The 12,388-nt window shown below is 40.0% G+C and overlaps 1 protein-coding gene across 2 annotated transcripts in view; it reads right to left on the minus strand.

Annotated features, from left to right (window-relative positions):
- Positions 1-1,050: 1,050 nt before the first annotated feature.
- The window catches only part of fam114a1 (family with sequence similarity 114 member A1), a 50,940-nt gene continuing 39,602 nt past the window's right edge, over positions 1,051-12,388 (minus strand). Inside the window, exons 10-14 of one of the 2 annotated variants that reach the window (XM_068036837.1) lie at positions 9,643-9,798; positions 8,200-8,339; positions 7,201-7,273; positions 5,949-6,002; positions 1,051-4,086 (exon numbers count right to left, since the gene is read on the minus strand). In XM_068036837.1, the coding sequence (XP_067892938.1) occupies positions 3,985-4,086; positions 5,949-6,002; positions 7,201-7,273; positions 8,200-8,339; positions 9,643-9,798 (525 nt within the window). In that variant the 3' untranslated portion in view covers positions 1,051-3,984. The remainder of the gene's footprint in view (positions 4,087-5,948; positions 6,003-7,200; positions 7,274-8,199; positions 8,340-9,642; positions 9,799-12,388) is intronic. The other variant, XM_068036848.1, reaches the window with a different exon arrangement.

The raw sequence follows: 12,388 nt of genomic DNA on the forward strand, positions 1-12,388 counted from the left end.
AAGTTTGGCAGTTAATGGTCAGTCATCATAAACTGGTGCATTCCCCATGGCAACATCGCTACCAGAGTCCACCTGCCAACCAATCAGCACTCACTTCTCAAACAGTATAAATTTGTTGTTTTCCTTTACATTGGTATTCTTGTGAATTGTCCTGATGAGTGCAAGATGAAAAGCTTCGACAAAATATCTCCATTTTCAGCAATACTAAAAAGTAAAACCTGAAAATCAGAAGGCCTAATTATTTACACTAAAATAAAAGCAAAATACTGTGGATGCTGGAAATCTGAAATAAAAACAGAAAATGCTGGAAATATTCAGCAGGTCTTGCAGCATCTGTGGAGAGAGAAGCAGAGTTAATGTTTCAGGTCTGTGATCTTTCATCAGAACTGGCAAAAGCTAGAAATGTATAGGTTTTAAGCAAGTGAAGAGGGGATGGGAGCGGGAAGAAAACAAAAGGGAAGGTGTGAGACAGGGCAGGAGAGATTAAATGACAAAGACGTCATGGGACAAAGGCAATGGGAGTGCTCACGGTGTGGTGAAAGACAAAGCGTTAGTCCAGACAGAGTGTTAATGACAGAATAACAGACAGCTCTGTCCAAATGCACAAACATGAAAAACCAAGACTGGCCTTTTTATTATTTTAGTTTTTAACCATGTGCCTGCCTTAAACTTGTTTTTTTCACGTTTGTGCTTTTGGACAGAGCTGTTCATTATTCTGTCATTAACACTCTCTCTGAACTAATGCTTTGCCTTTCACCACACCATTAGCACTCCCTTTGCCTTTGTCCCATGGCATCTTTGTTATTTAATCTCTCCTGCCCTATCACATACTTTCCCATTTGTTCTCTTCCCCCTATCCCCGCCACCACCCCCACCCCCCCCCCCCCACTCTCACTTCACTTGCTTAAAACCTATTACATTTCTAACCTTTGCCAGTTGTGATGAAAGGTCACAGACCTGAAACATTAACTCTGCTTCTTTCTCTATAGATGCTGCCAGACCTGCTGAGTATTTCCAGCATGTTTTGTTATTAATTATTTACTCTGTAGCCTTGAACAAGATTTACATTTACTGAACAGCAATGGAATACAAATCACTTACAAATCATAGCAAATCATTACATGTATCTGTTCATCTGAATTCCTGTTTTGTCAAAGACAGACATTTTGCACTCTGAATGCAATTTAAACAATAAATAATTCATCAATTTAGAACAATAAGAATATGTATTAACGTAAGTAATAATATAGACCTAAAAAACAGTCATATGCCCTTCATGCTTTTTTAAAAATCCTCTCCTGAAGACATTTAGGCTGTTGGGATATGCTTCCACAAGCACTGGCTGACCTTCACTATCGTGGCCAAAAAGCCAATCCATTCCTCATGTGCAAGCCTTGGCAGCAAATGATGTCCAGATATTCACCCCATGGAGTATTACTGCCAAACCTGATTGTGTCCTTGTCAAAGTTCACAGTCACTAGCAATTGGAAGCAGGAACCCTAATTTTGCCTTCCCTACCCCAGGGTGCTGCGGCCAACAGTAACACCTCTAAGAGACCAGAAACTGAAGTTGGGACTTTTTGTTGCTTGACTCAGTTATGATAGGTTTAGTATCTGAGCCATTAATAAAACTAAGCGTTCTACTTAACTGGTACACTAATATCTTTAGACAAATGAAGTAGAAGTGCTACAAGGGGTTTCTTGAACTTCCTTGGATATTTTGCATGGTGGATACTGCTACTTCAGAACAATTCTCAGGTGCTGTAGTTAAACTTTTTTTCATTTGTGAATACACTAGCCAATGTAATAGCAACATCATTAAAGTGATCTAAATGCAAACTTGTGGCAAGGATTAAGGGAATGAAATGTGGGACAGTAACCAGGTCAACCCAGTTTTTCTTTTTTGGACAGATTTTGTTTTATAGTTGGTGTGCATCTGACAGAAGAATTAGATATGCACCTGCCTCTCATGTCTCACCAAACACAAGCCAAGTGCAGAATTTTTGTGCCCATAAAGTTAGAGCCAAAGGGTTAGATTTTTCATCCATTTAATGTGACTAGGCAAAAAATCTAAATAAAAGTGCATTTAACTGCTGTACTAAACTACAGGGTTTTTTTGGTTATAGTTTGATTTTTGAAAATTTAACAATCATGAAAAATACCAGAGGCAGGATTTTCCCTATGGGCTTCTGAACTGCACCATCAGGCTCAAATGGGGGTTAGAAGCCCGCACTGTGTGGGAAACAGCGATTTTCCCCGGAGCTGTCAATTAATTGCCAGAGGGCAAGCTTGCCGTCAAATTAAGGATGACGGTCAAGATCTCGAAGCTGGAGGGCCGATCAGAGGCCTTCCAGCATAAGAGCAGCAGCAGGATCCCATGGCAGGTAAGTGGGAGAGTGCCCCAAAATGGAGATCACCTCTTTCCAACATTTTTAAACTTGAAATAAAAAAATGGCCATTGCAGCTGGGCCACCACTATGGGGTGGCAGGGTGGAATCCCCTCAAAAGGGCAGCAAAACAGGCAGGGAGGGACTCAGCCTGCCTGGTGCGCTAGCCCCCGGTCTGCTGCCAGAAGGCTGCTTCCAGGCAGCTAAACTGTCCCCCGCCACCTCCTTAAACCTGGAGGCCAACTGGAAAATCCCAGTCGGCCTCCTTCAATTGGCCTTAAGTGGCACTTAATTAGTTTCATCAGTCAACAGCCGCGTGCAGGCAGTGAGCCCTGCCGCAACCCCTCCTGCCCCACCCCACCTCCGGGAAAATGGCTGGGTGCAGAATGGGGGAAGCAGCACACCAGCTGGCAGTGCTACTTTTAGTACCTGCCTGCCTCAGTTCCCAGGCCTGGCAGTGGCTAAAGGTTCAGCCCCAGGTTTTCACCCATTTTTTATTGTTTAACTTCTCAAGATACTTTACATAAATTACAAGCAAAACACAATGTAAGAATGTAATTTGGATTCCAAGATGGGGAATAGACAAGTATAGAATGCATGGTTAGAATATAAAAATTTGAAAAATTTGACTGAATTTTCACAGTGTTTGGTAACTTCACTCGGAAATAGGCAGAGACCCTGGAGAAATAGCTGTTTTTACACCGTTTCTCCAGGGTTCTGCTGGTCTACCACTGAAGTTACAGTGGGAGATCGGGCCAACCCAGTGGAAATTCAGTGCTGACATATTTAACAGGGACACATTTAATTTATTTTTGCCGGCTTCTATTCAGTGTAGATTACATTAATGGCAACTGTTTTAATTCCTATTCTGCACAAATTTTTAATACATGAAATTCACAAATATACGACAGTAACACTTAACTTCCATACATTATTCGTATCAGCTTCTAAATTATTGTAGTGATTTTCTTGCAATCCTATAAATGACACTCTTGCATCCCTTTCCTGGATCAAAACATTATTTTGTACAATACTGAAGATGAAACTATTGCAATGATGTAAAAATATTAGTGATGTTTGCTGAGTGTTCTGTACTTCTGACTGGATCAAAAAAGGATTTAGAATGAAAATATAACTAAAATAGAATAGAAAAGTGCAGCTTTGGCGCCAAGAAAATAGAAGCTGAATTCCTGTATCAATGGCGTGATTTAAATATCATAAATTGTAAGTTTTACTTTGGAATTAAAAAGATTTTCAAATACTGTAAAATCTAATGCGCGAGTTGCACCTCCAGGTTCCTCAAAGGCACAAATCTGATACATGCAATTATTAGTGATCATTGCTTCGAAAAGAGTTTGGTACACCAAACACTACTTTCATTTCACTGTTAGCTGTGGTCTTTTAACAATTAAGGCATTTTGCATTTCAATTGGTCTTACGAAATTAACAGAAATTCTACTAATGACTTTTCTCCAGTCTTAATGTAAACCCTTCAGTGCAGAATCAGGTTCCTGTCAACTTTGCTGCAGGCTGTCCAAAATTCTGCAACTCAAAATCTATTATTACTGAATTCAAAGGCAGTCCCACAATTTCCTAGCTTATTCAGCTGCTTTGATGGTGCTGGACCGTATATGGCAAATCTGAAGAATTGGAAGCAGTAACTGAAATGCACTTTGGATGTAGGTGGTACTGTTAGAGCCCTGTAAAGATGAATCCAAAGCATATTAGTTCCTCCAATTGTTAGCAGTCTTTTACACACACAAGTTTTATAATCAAAACAAATAAGAATTTCTGTTTTCCAGTTTATAGGCTTGCTTTCAAAAAATGACACTGACAAAGTGGATTTCTGTGATCAGATCATGTGATTTGCAAGTACCAAAACTGTACCGAGTGTTTTCACAATCAGCTTCTCTAGGATTGAATTAACTAAATGGCATCATAACATAAAATAGTGAATGGGGCTGTGTAAATATCTTGCAAAATCTAGCCCATAATGTTACACAACTTACAGCAATTGGTTCAGTGAGCAGCATTCATTAGGAATGTTGAGTTCTGCAGAACATTTAGATGATAATTATTTTGTTTGCATTAGTGATTTAAGAAAGGATATGCCAATTTAATGCCAGCAATATTAAAGTTCTGGGGCCGATTGTATTTCCATGTCATAAAAAAGAGTGAGGCCTTGGCCAAGCAGCACAACAAAAGATGCAAAATGGTCAGAATATGCATTTTAAGCAAAATAAAAATGGAAACTGCAAATGAAGGAAATCTGAAATAAAGAGATAAAATGCTGGACATATACAACATCTGTAAAGGGAATATAGGCTTTGATGTTTCAGTTGCATACTCTTCATTAGGACTGAAGACTGGAAGCTAAGCATGCATTTTAGAAAGGCTAAAAAAAAAGACAAAGTTGACGGAAGAGACAGTCAACAGATGCATCAATCAGGGGGGTAAGTTGACCTGCATATTGAAAAAATATTTTTTTTTAAAGAGTTTGCAATGAGGTTAAACAAGTGGAAACAGCATATGTAGTGCTGCAGGAAGGGATCTGTAGACATGGGGTTATCTTCCACATGCACACTGTTGCCACCCAGCTCTACCTCTCCACCACCTAACTCGATCTTGAATGAGCCATAATCTCCTCCAGCTAAATATTAAGAAGCCTGAAGTTACTATCTTTGGTCCCCATCACAAACCTTTCACATTCGTCACTGAATTGATTCCCCTCCCCGCCAACTGTCTAGGACTGAATCAGACTGTTTGCAATCTAGATGTCTTATTTGCCCAAATGTTCCCTCCACCACAAACATCACTTAATTCTGCCTCTAACATAACCTGTCTCCACCCGCTACATCAGCCCATTTTCCACTGAAATATTCACCCAAGCCTTTGTCACATTCAGACTGGACTATTCCAATGCTTTTGAACCTGATTTTCCATCATCCAAAACTCTGTTGCCTAAGTCCTATCCCATGCCAAATACTCTGTATTCGCTAACATATACTGACTCCTGGCCCCAATGCCATCAAATTATAAATTCTCATTCTGGTGTTTAAATCTCTCTATGGTCTCACTCCCACCGCCCCATTTCTGGAGCGTTCTCCAGCTCTGCAACCCTTCCCCTCCGAGATCTCCATTCCTCTGCCTTAGCATTAATTCTTTAAGCAGTCATTACTGTACTACATGGGTCTTCCCCATTTCACCAACCTGTCTATGTCCTCCTATTTGAAAAAGTAAATATGTAAAAGGTATGGAGAAAATGCAGGGGAATGGGACAAAGTGGATAGCTGTTCAGAAAGCTGGCACAGCCTCAGTGACTGAATGGCTTCCTTCTATTCTGTTAATTCTATGATGAGATTTGACAGACTTTACATTCTTGCCCTGCAGTCAACATGCTGGCTAAATTTAGAAACAGTTTCCCATATTCTGAAAATTAAACAAGACATCTCAGTGTTTAAGCAAATGTTAATGGTAGGTGAGATAAGTTATCCCACATGAAACAAAGAAGTACATTAGGGAGCATTTTATAGGCCTTATTTTTAAAAAATGTAAAGCTCACCTCCAACACAATAGTACTTATCTGTGGATTTAAAACCTCTGCCTTCTGTTTAGCCTGTAAAAATAACGTGTAGAAAATTACACAAAAGCAATTAAAACAAGTCTGCCTTATTTTAAAATGGCTAACTCTTTAAAATATGGGAACAATTTCTGAAGTGTTTATATCCCTTGACATAATTTACGGATCGGTATGATGTACTGTTTTTAAAAAAATTTTAAACAAGGTACTTCTAAGTTTAATAGTAAGTACTTACACGTCAGTGTTTCTGTTATGTAAAATCATTAACATATGTTTAGAATATTATCCTATTTACAGAGTTGGTCAGTGTTTACTCAGCAATGCACATTCTTACTTCATGGAACTCTAACTTACTGTACTCTAATTATTGCTCCAATCAAGACTATATTGAACTTCTTGTGGACTGTGAAATCACTATTAAACCCACTGGTCACCTTGGAGTCCATGGCCGGATTTTGTGCTCATCCTGACGGCAGGTTTCATGGTTTGGGGGGGGGGGGGGGGGGCCAGAGATTGAGGGCAGAATCGTCTGCCAGGGAACCAGATATCGGGAATCCGGGTTCTGATTCTCCTGGGGGCGAGATAGGCCGACGACGACCTTCTTGCCCAGAGGCCAAATAAGGCTCTCTTCCTACCTCTGGACCACTGGGATCTTATGGGGTGGATTCCGCCACAGGGGAGGACACCTTGGAAAGCCCCCACTGTGAGATTGGGGGTGGGGGGGGGCGGCGAGTCTCTCCTGTGCGGGCAATTTATGGCCCAGGAACAAATGTACCTGTGGGACCCCCCCACCCCTGCAATGAACACCCACCACCCCCGCACTCTCGGGCCTTCTGGACTGGCCCCAGCGACCCCGCCTCATCTCTGGGGCTCCAGTGCTGGACCTGGGTCTGAGCCTCTGTAGTACCTGCAGTGGCCACCGCTACTGGTGGCACTGCCTATACTGCTGAGCTACTGGTCCTGTGATTGGCCCGCAGCTCTTGGGGACGGGATCATCCCCATTAAGTCTTTAAAGGGACGGGGATCCCGCCTCCTTAAACTTTGACCCCAAAAGTCCGGAGGATTACTCCAGGGGCTTGAAAAAAATGCAGAGGTGGGGTTCCCCCTGCATTTTTGGTCTAGCGCCAGGAGCTCTGCCTCCTGCGCAAAATCCAGCCCCATGTAACAGTTTCAAGTAAGCATCTTCCACAAACTTAAGACAAAAAAGTGATAACATAGAACTACAATAACCTACCCCTGCTCGAATCAAACAGGAAGCAAATTTCTTAGAAAGTGAGGACACTTCCTTACACATAGCAACAGTTAACCTGGATCAACATGAAATAAAATCTGATCAGAAAATGTGATTTATAAATCAGAAATAAATAAACATGCATATAAAAGGCTTGGTGAAAGCTTTCAAATTCAATCCAAGAAAAGCTGTGCCAGACTAAACTAAATGCTCAAACAAGTGTCCATTTACTACACAGCTCAGCCAGAAAGTCATATTAAGATATTAAGCAACCTGAACAGTGATATTCATTTTTAGAGAAGTAGTGGGTAGCAATGAGATAAGAAGTGATTACGGCATCCTAACTTGACAAAGTTGAATAGGCTGCATGGGTTTTACCCCAAGTGGATTTTTGTGATTAAAAAGCAGAATGAAAGACCATGCTTTAAACTCTTATCTAATGCAGATATTAACTATAATAACTAAACAAAATGTCTCAAATTCTTAAGACAAGAATTGAAAGATTGTATTGCATGCCCACAACAAGCCAATAATAGCTGTTTTCACATAAAGATTTAAATAGTTTTAGTTTGTGAATAATGAAGATAATTTGAATATTTGTAAAACTTTACTGCAGCCAGCTAAAAATAAGCAGAAACCTGGGATAAGTTGTATGCACAATTCCTTAGGTTATGTGGAAAGTTGGGTTGGTGTGGAGCACGGTTAGAGGGGAAAAATACGAAAAAGGAGCTCATTTTAAAAACAAATATTGGTGGCAAATCCGATCTCCTGCACACTACTGCCTTTGCCAGGATTTTGTTATTCACTGTGCTGTCACAAAAATACGTTATTTCAACACTTGGATGGATGTTTTCCTCGGTTTTCTAATTTTAGCAAAAAAAACAAAGTAGAGATCCTTGCTTTCAGCATTGTTCTTTCATAATCATGATGTACAGAAGACATTTTTTGATTAAATCAAATAAATTATCCCAAATGACAATCAATCTAGTTTTTATGTCTTACGTAGCGAGGATTGTAGACTGATCCAATGCTGATTTCTCCACATCCTGTCCATGAAGGATTAACTCAGCCACCTTATGGAGTTGTTCAATGCAGCGTGCTGTTACCTCAGCCAGACTCTCAATGGACAACATTAAAACATCCTGCATTTGAAACACATTTATTTGTGAAAAAAACAAACTATTTTTCTCTATAATCTTTGCCCCTCCCTCCTTGCTGGGATAGCACTCTACAGTTGACAGCCACCCAACACTAACTTGCCAAAATGGTCACTACCATGTATACTCCTCAACAATGAGCACTGGCGGGCAATGTGTCCGCAGAGGCACCACAGTTTAGCCCAATCCTATCCACACTTTATGGCACTTCCAGTACAGGCTGTTAGATTAAATATTAAGGACCCGCTGTTTGGCCCTCCATAAACCAGAAGCGCTGGGCAATTCTCTTGCTGCTGCCTCATCTGCCATCAGCTAATTCAGTGCAGACCAGAGATTGAACCTGACACCTTCTAGATTTGTTTGGCTCAGTTATTCACTGGATAAATTCATTAAGCTATCATAGAGCTCTTAGTTTATTAATTTTAATTGTACAAAACCTAAAATGAATTAATTTAAGTTTATATAATGTTTTATTAATTTTCTCAAGATGTTCTAAAGCATGTCACATCCAATGAATTATTTTGAAGTGTAATGAGATTGATGTCATGTAGACTAAATATGGCAGACATTCTGCACACACCAAAATCTTCCAAGGAGCAATGAAATGAATGACCAGTTCATCTATATTTTCATGTAATCGTGTAAATGACGGAACCAAAATTAACAGATCCCGCAAAAAGCTTATTTATCCCAAACTACTCACAACACAATATTTCATTAAAAATAAAATCATGTTACGGCCTTTATTTTGAAACTAGAAGGTACAGTTTACGTAATTTATCCACAATTAGAATGCCATTGTATATGATTTTAGATTAGATTAGAGATACAGCACTGAAACAGGCCCTTCGGCCCACCGAGTCTGTGCCAAACATCAACCACCCATTTTTTAATACTAATCCTACACTAATCCCATATTCCCAACAAACATCCCCACCTGTCCCTATATTTCCCTACCACCTACCCATACTAGTGACAATTTATAATGGCCAATTTACCTAGCAACCTGCAAGTCTTTTTGGCTTGTGGGAGGAAACCGGAGCACCCGGAGAAAACCCACGCAGACACAGGGAGAACTTGAAAACTCCACACAGGCAGTACCCGGAATCGAACCCGGGTCCCTGGAGCTGTGAGGCTGCGGTGCTAACCACTGCGCCACTGTGCCGCCCCCATAGCTGAAATATGGCTATGTACATTTGAATAATAGAAATTTAGTAAGAACAAGTTTATCTAGATAATCTTTGAATTTAAGCAGTTGAATACACTTCACATCCTAGAAAAGCCTCACCTCTACAGATATTTTGTCTTTTTTACTTATTTTGTATTTTTGTTTCTCTTCCTGTTCATCCTCTTTTTCATTATTTGCTTCTGAAACCTTTTCTTCAGCTTCTTCTGCAAGCAAAGCATTGGTCTCTTTCACCCAATCATATGCCTTCTTCCTTACCTGGAAAAGTGAGTGGCTGTCAATTTAATACGTCAGCTGACTTTCAGTGCTTTAGCATTACATAAATCTCTTCTTTAAAATCATGTTTTGAACATCTGATCATACCTTGTGCCATGATCACAAAAGATTAATATCAGAATAAGAGTTCTGCATTGCAATATATTTAAAACCTAAAATAGGTTTACAGTAACAATGATTTAAAAAAATGACTTTTGTGCTTTACTGATTTATATCTGTTCCCCCAAATCCACCATTGCAAGGTGTGTCTCTCTGTCCACATTCGGAGATTTTCTTGGAAAAATATCTTAGTTGAATCCAACTATCATAATTTGTGTAAAGCACAAATCACTTATTTTGTGAGTTTCAACTATTATGAAAGCAAAAAAAATTATTTTAACCATTTAATCAACTTTTTAAAAAAACATTTAGAAGTGGGCGTAACCCGATAATAAAAGCGCAGTCTCGTTATCAGAGAGATTTCTTATTTAAAATAATTCTATTTAATCCAAGTAATTATATTCCATGCAGAACACAAACTGTTAACATTGCAAACAGTGCGGCTAGAACCACATTTGAAGCCATTGTCTTGTTTGTTTCAAAACTGAATAGAGCCAGCGGGCCATTACTGAACAGTTGTACAATAAAGAAAAAAGTCCTGGAATGTTTCAGTAACAGTAGTTGCAGGATCAAGAATATGATTAATGCACTGGTGGGGCAATGGCTCATTTTAGAAGGTACTGCTTACAGTTCCTTTTGGAATAGTATATAAAGCACAAGAAGATTGATTCAGCACAATGTGAATTATACTCATTAATCAAAGATCCAAATGGAAAATAGACTTAGTGGCTGTATACAGATTCAAGACTGGTCAGAAAAGCTATAATGTATTGCAACACTGCAATTTATACAAAGAAATAACAGCTCAGATCATTTAATAAAAACTTTAACATGAAAATGAAATTGATGATAGTAGAATTAATAAACCTTGCTTTTCATAAATAGAGCTGTTCACATTACCAATGTTATTTCAATTGAAAGTTTGACTGAAAACATATAAGCATAGATGAATATGCACAGATTGCATAAAAGAAAGTCTCAAATCACTTCAGAGTCAATGAAGTAAGTTTGATCTGTTGACACTGTTACAGAGAAACTCAGCAGCTAGGTCCTGCAAGCAGTAATGAGATAAATACTTCATATAATTTAATGGGCTGAATTTTACTCACCCCCTGACGTTGGGGGTCGTGGCGGGGGGCCCAGAAAATCCTTCTGGGCCAGACCGCCACGGGCCTCGATGCTGGGAAGGCCCCACCCCATATTACTGGTGGCGGCGAGGCCTCGGGGGTGACCCCCTTACCACTCGGAAAAAAAAGTCATTAACATATGTAAATACATTATAATTGAAGAAAAATCACTTACCTCATCACGATGGCTGTCCCATGCCAATATTCCGGCTGGTTGCCTGAAGGCCCGTGCCTTGGGATTGTTATTTGGAGATCCGAGGCGTAACACTGGTGGGGAGGGGGGAAGGGGGAGGAGTAAAATTTTAAGGTTGGTGGTGGGGGGGTGGGAGGGGAAGAGTGGGGAAACCTCCTAGTATTGGCTGAGGGGATGGTGGGAAGGGGTTCAAGGTCAAAGGTAACGAAGTTTGGGGAGGAACTTTTGGCATCAGAATAAAAGTTTGTTTGGGGGTATAAGGCAATTTATACAATGAATACTCACTGTGGGGGGTGGTGGGAGAGGGAATGCAAAGTGAGAATACAATCTTATTTTAACTTTTAACAGACCGACACCTTTAAAAATTTAAATGACCCATCAGGGCTTGAAGCCCTTTAAAAATGGCAGTGCACCTGCGGAGTCGCACCAATCGTTGTTGCTGGAGACAAAGTGCTCCCTCCATGTTTATAAGCCGCCGTGCGAAATAGCGCGGTGGCTCTGCGGCGCACCTCTTGCGTGTGCGCCACATACTTTTTGATCAGCCCAATAATTCTGAACAGTTCTACAACCAGCAAAATGTTAAAGATATGTTTCCAGCCAGCATGGTATTAAGCATGTCCATTTACTGGCTAATATCAAATAATAATTCTCCTTAAAGCAGCCCCTTTGCATTAAAAAGTCAGGATCCCTAATGGTTCACTGGATAAAGGCATATGATGCAATACTGAACAATGCAGACCAGGAAGATCTCAGAATTGATCCCCAGCATGTACAAAGTTTGCTTTAGTAAAGCAGGATTGAGGTAAGACCACTATAATAGGTCTTAGAATGGCTGGGCTAGAAAGTGGCTGCACCTGATTATTGGGCAGTGATCGTTGCTGAAAAGTATACTTAGTTGGACTTTGGGCGAGGATAGGATTAGACTCGTATGAATAGTTTGCAGATACTCAGCATTTCAGCTTATACAGGAAAAATGGCTATTAGAGAGAGGTACTAGTTCTGATCAGTTTGTAAATAGATAAGTGGTTCTTAATGAATGTTAGGTATCATATATATTCTCACAAATCACACTGCCTAATGTAAAAATCCATGTGATTGAAAGGTCTCTAATCTAACTCTAGAAAGGAAGGCGAGACTTTAATCAAGAACGAGA

The sequence above is a fragment of the Heterodontus francisci genome, chromosome 1 (genome assembly GCF_036365525.1).
Source record: "Heterodontus francisci isolate sHetFra1 chromosome 1, sHetFra1.hap1, whole genome shotgun sequence".
NCBI lineage: Eukaryota > Metazoa > Chordata > Chondrichthyes > Heterodontiformes > Heterodontidae > Heterodontus > Heterodontus francisci.